The sequence below is a fragment of the Charadrius vociferus genome, unplaced genomic scaffold (genome assembly GCF_000708025.1).
Source record: "Charadrius vociferus isolate BGI_N301 unplaced genomic scaffold, ASM70802v2 scaffold195, whole genome shotgun sequence".
Lineage (NCBI taxonomy): Eukaryota > Metazoa > Chordata > Aves > Charadriiformes > Charadriidae > Charadrius > Charadrius vociferus.
Window position 1 is genome coordinate 316498 of NW_009648539.1, and position 202 is coordinate 316699.

The window sequence follows — 202 nt, forward strand, 5'->3', positions numbered from 1 at the left end:
CCCCCCGACTCCACCACCACCACCACCACCACCACCCCCCCCGGGGGGATGCCCCGCGTCCCGCCAGGGCACGTACCAGCCTGGCCAGGATGCGGTGGCTTTTCTCGTCCGTGCAGCGCTCGGAGAAGACGCTCCTGTGGAGGAGGAACAGCAAGGCGCTCACCACCACCCAGCAGGCAGCCCAGAGGAGGAGGAGCACCAA

The 202-nt window shown here is 69.8% G+C and overlaps 1 protein-coding gene across 1 annotated transcript in view; it reads right to left on the bottom strand.

The window, feature by feature from the left end:
* Positions 1 to 202, bottom strand: part of FAM69C (family with sequence similarity 69, member C) — a 13469-nt gene that overhangs the window by 10854 nt on the left and 2413 nt on the right. Inside the window, exon 3 of the mRNA XM_009885896.1 lies at positions 77 to 195. Coding sequence (XP_009884198.1) covers positions 77 to 195 — 119 coding nt within the window. The remainder of the gene's footprint in view (positions 1 to 76; positions 196 to 202) is intronic.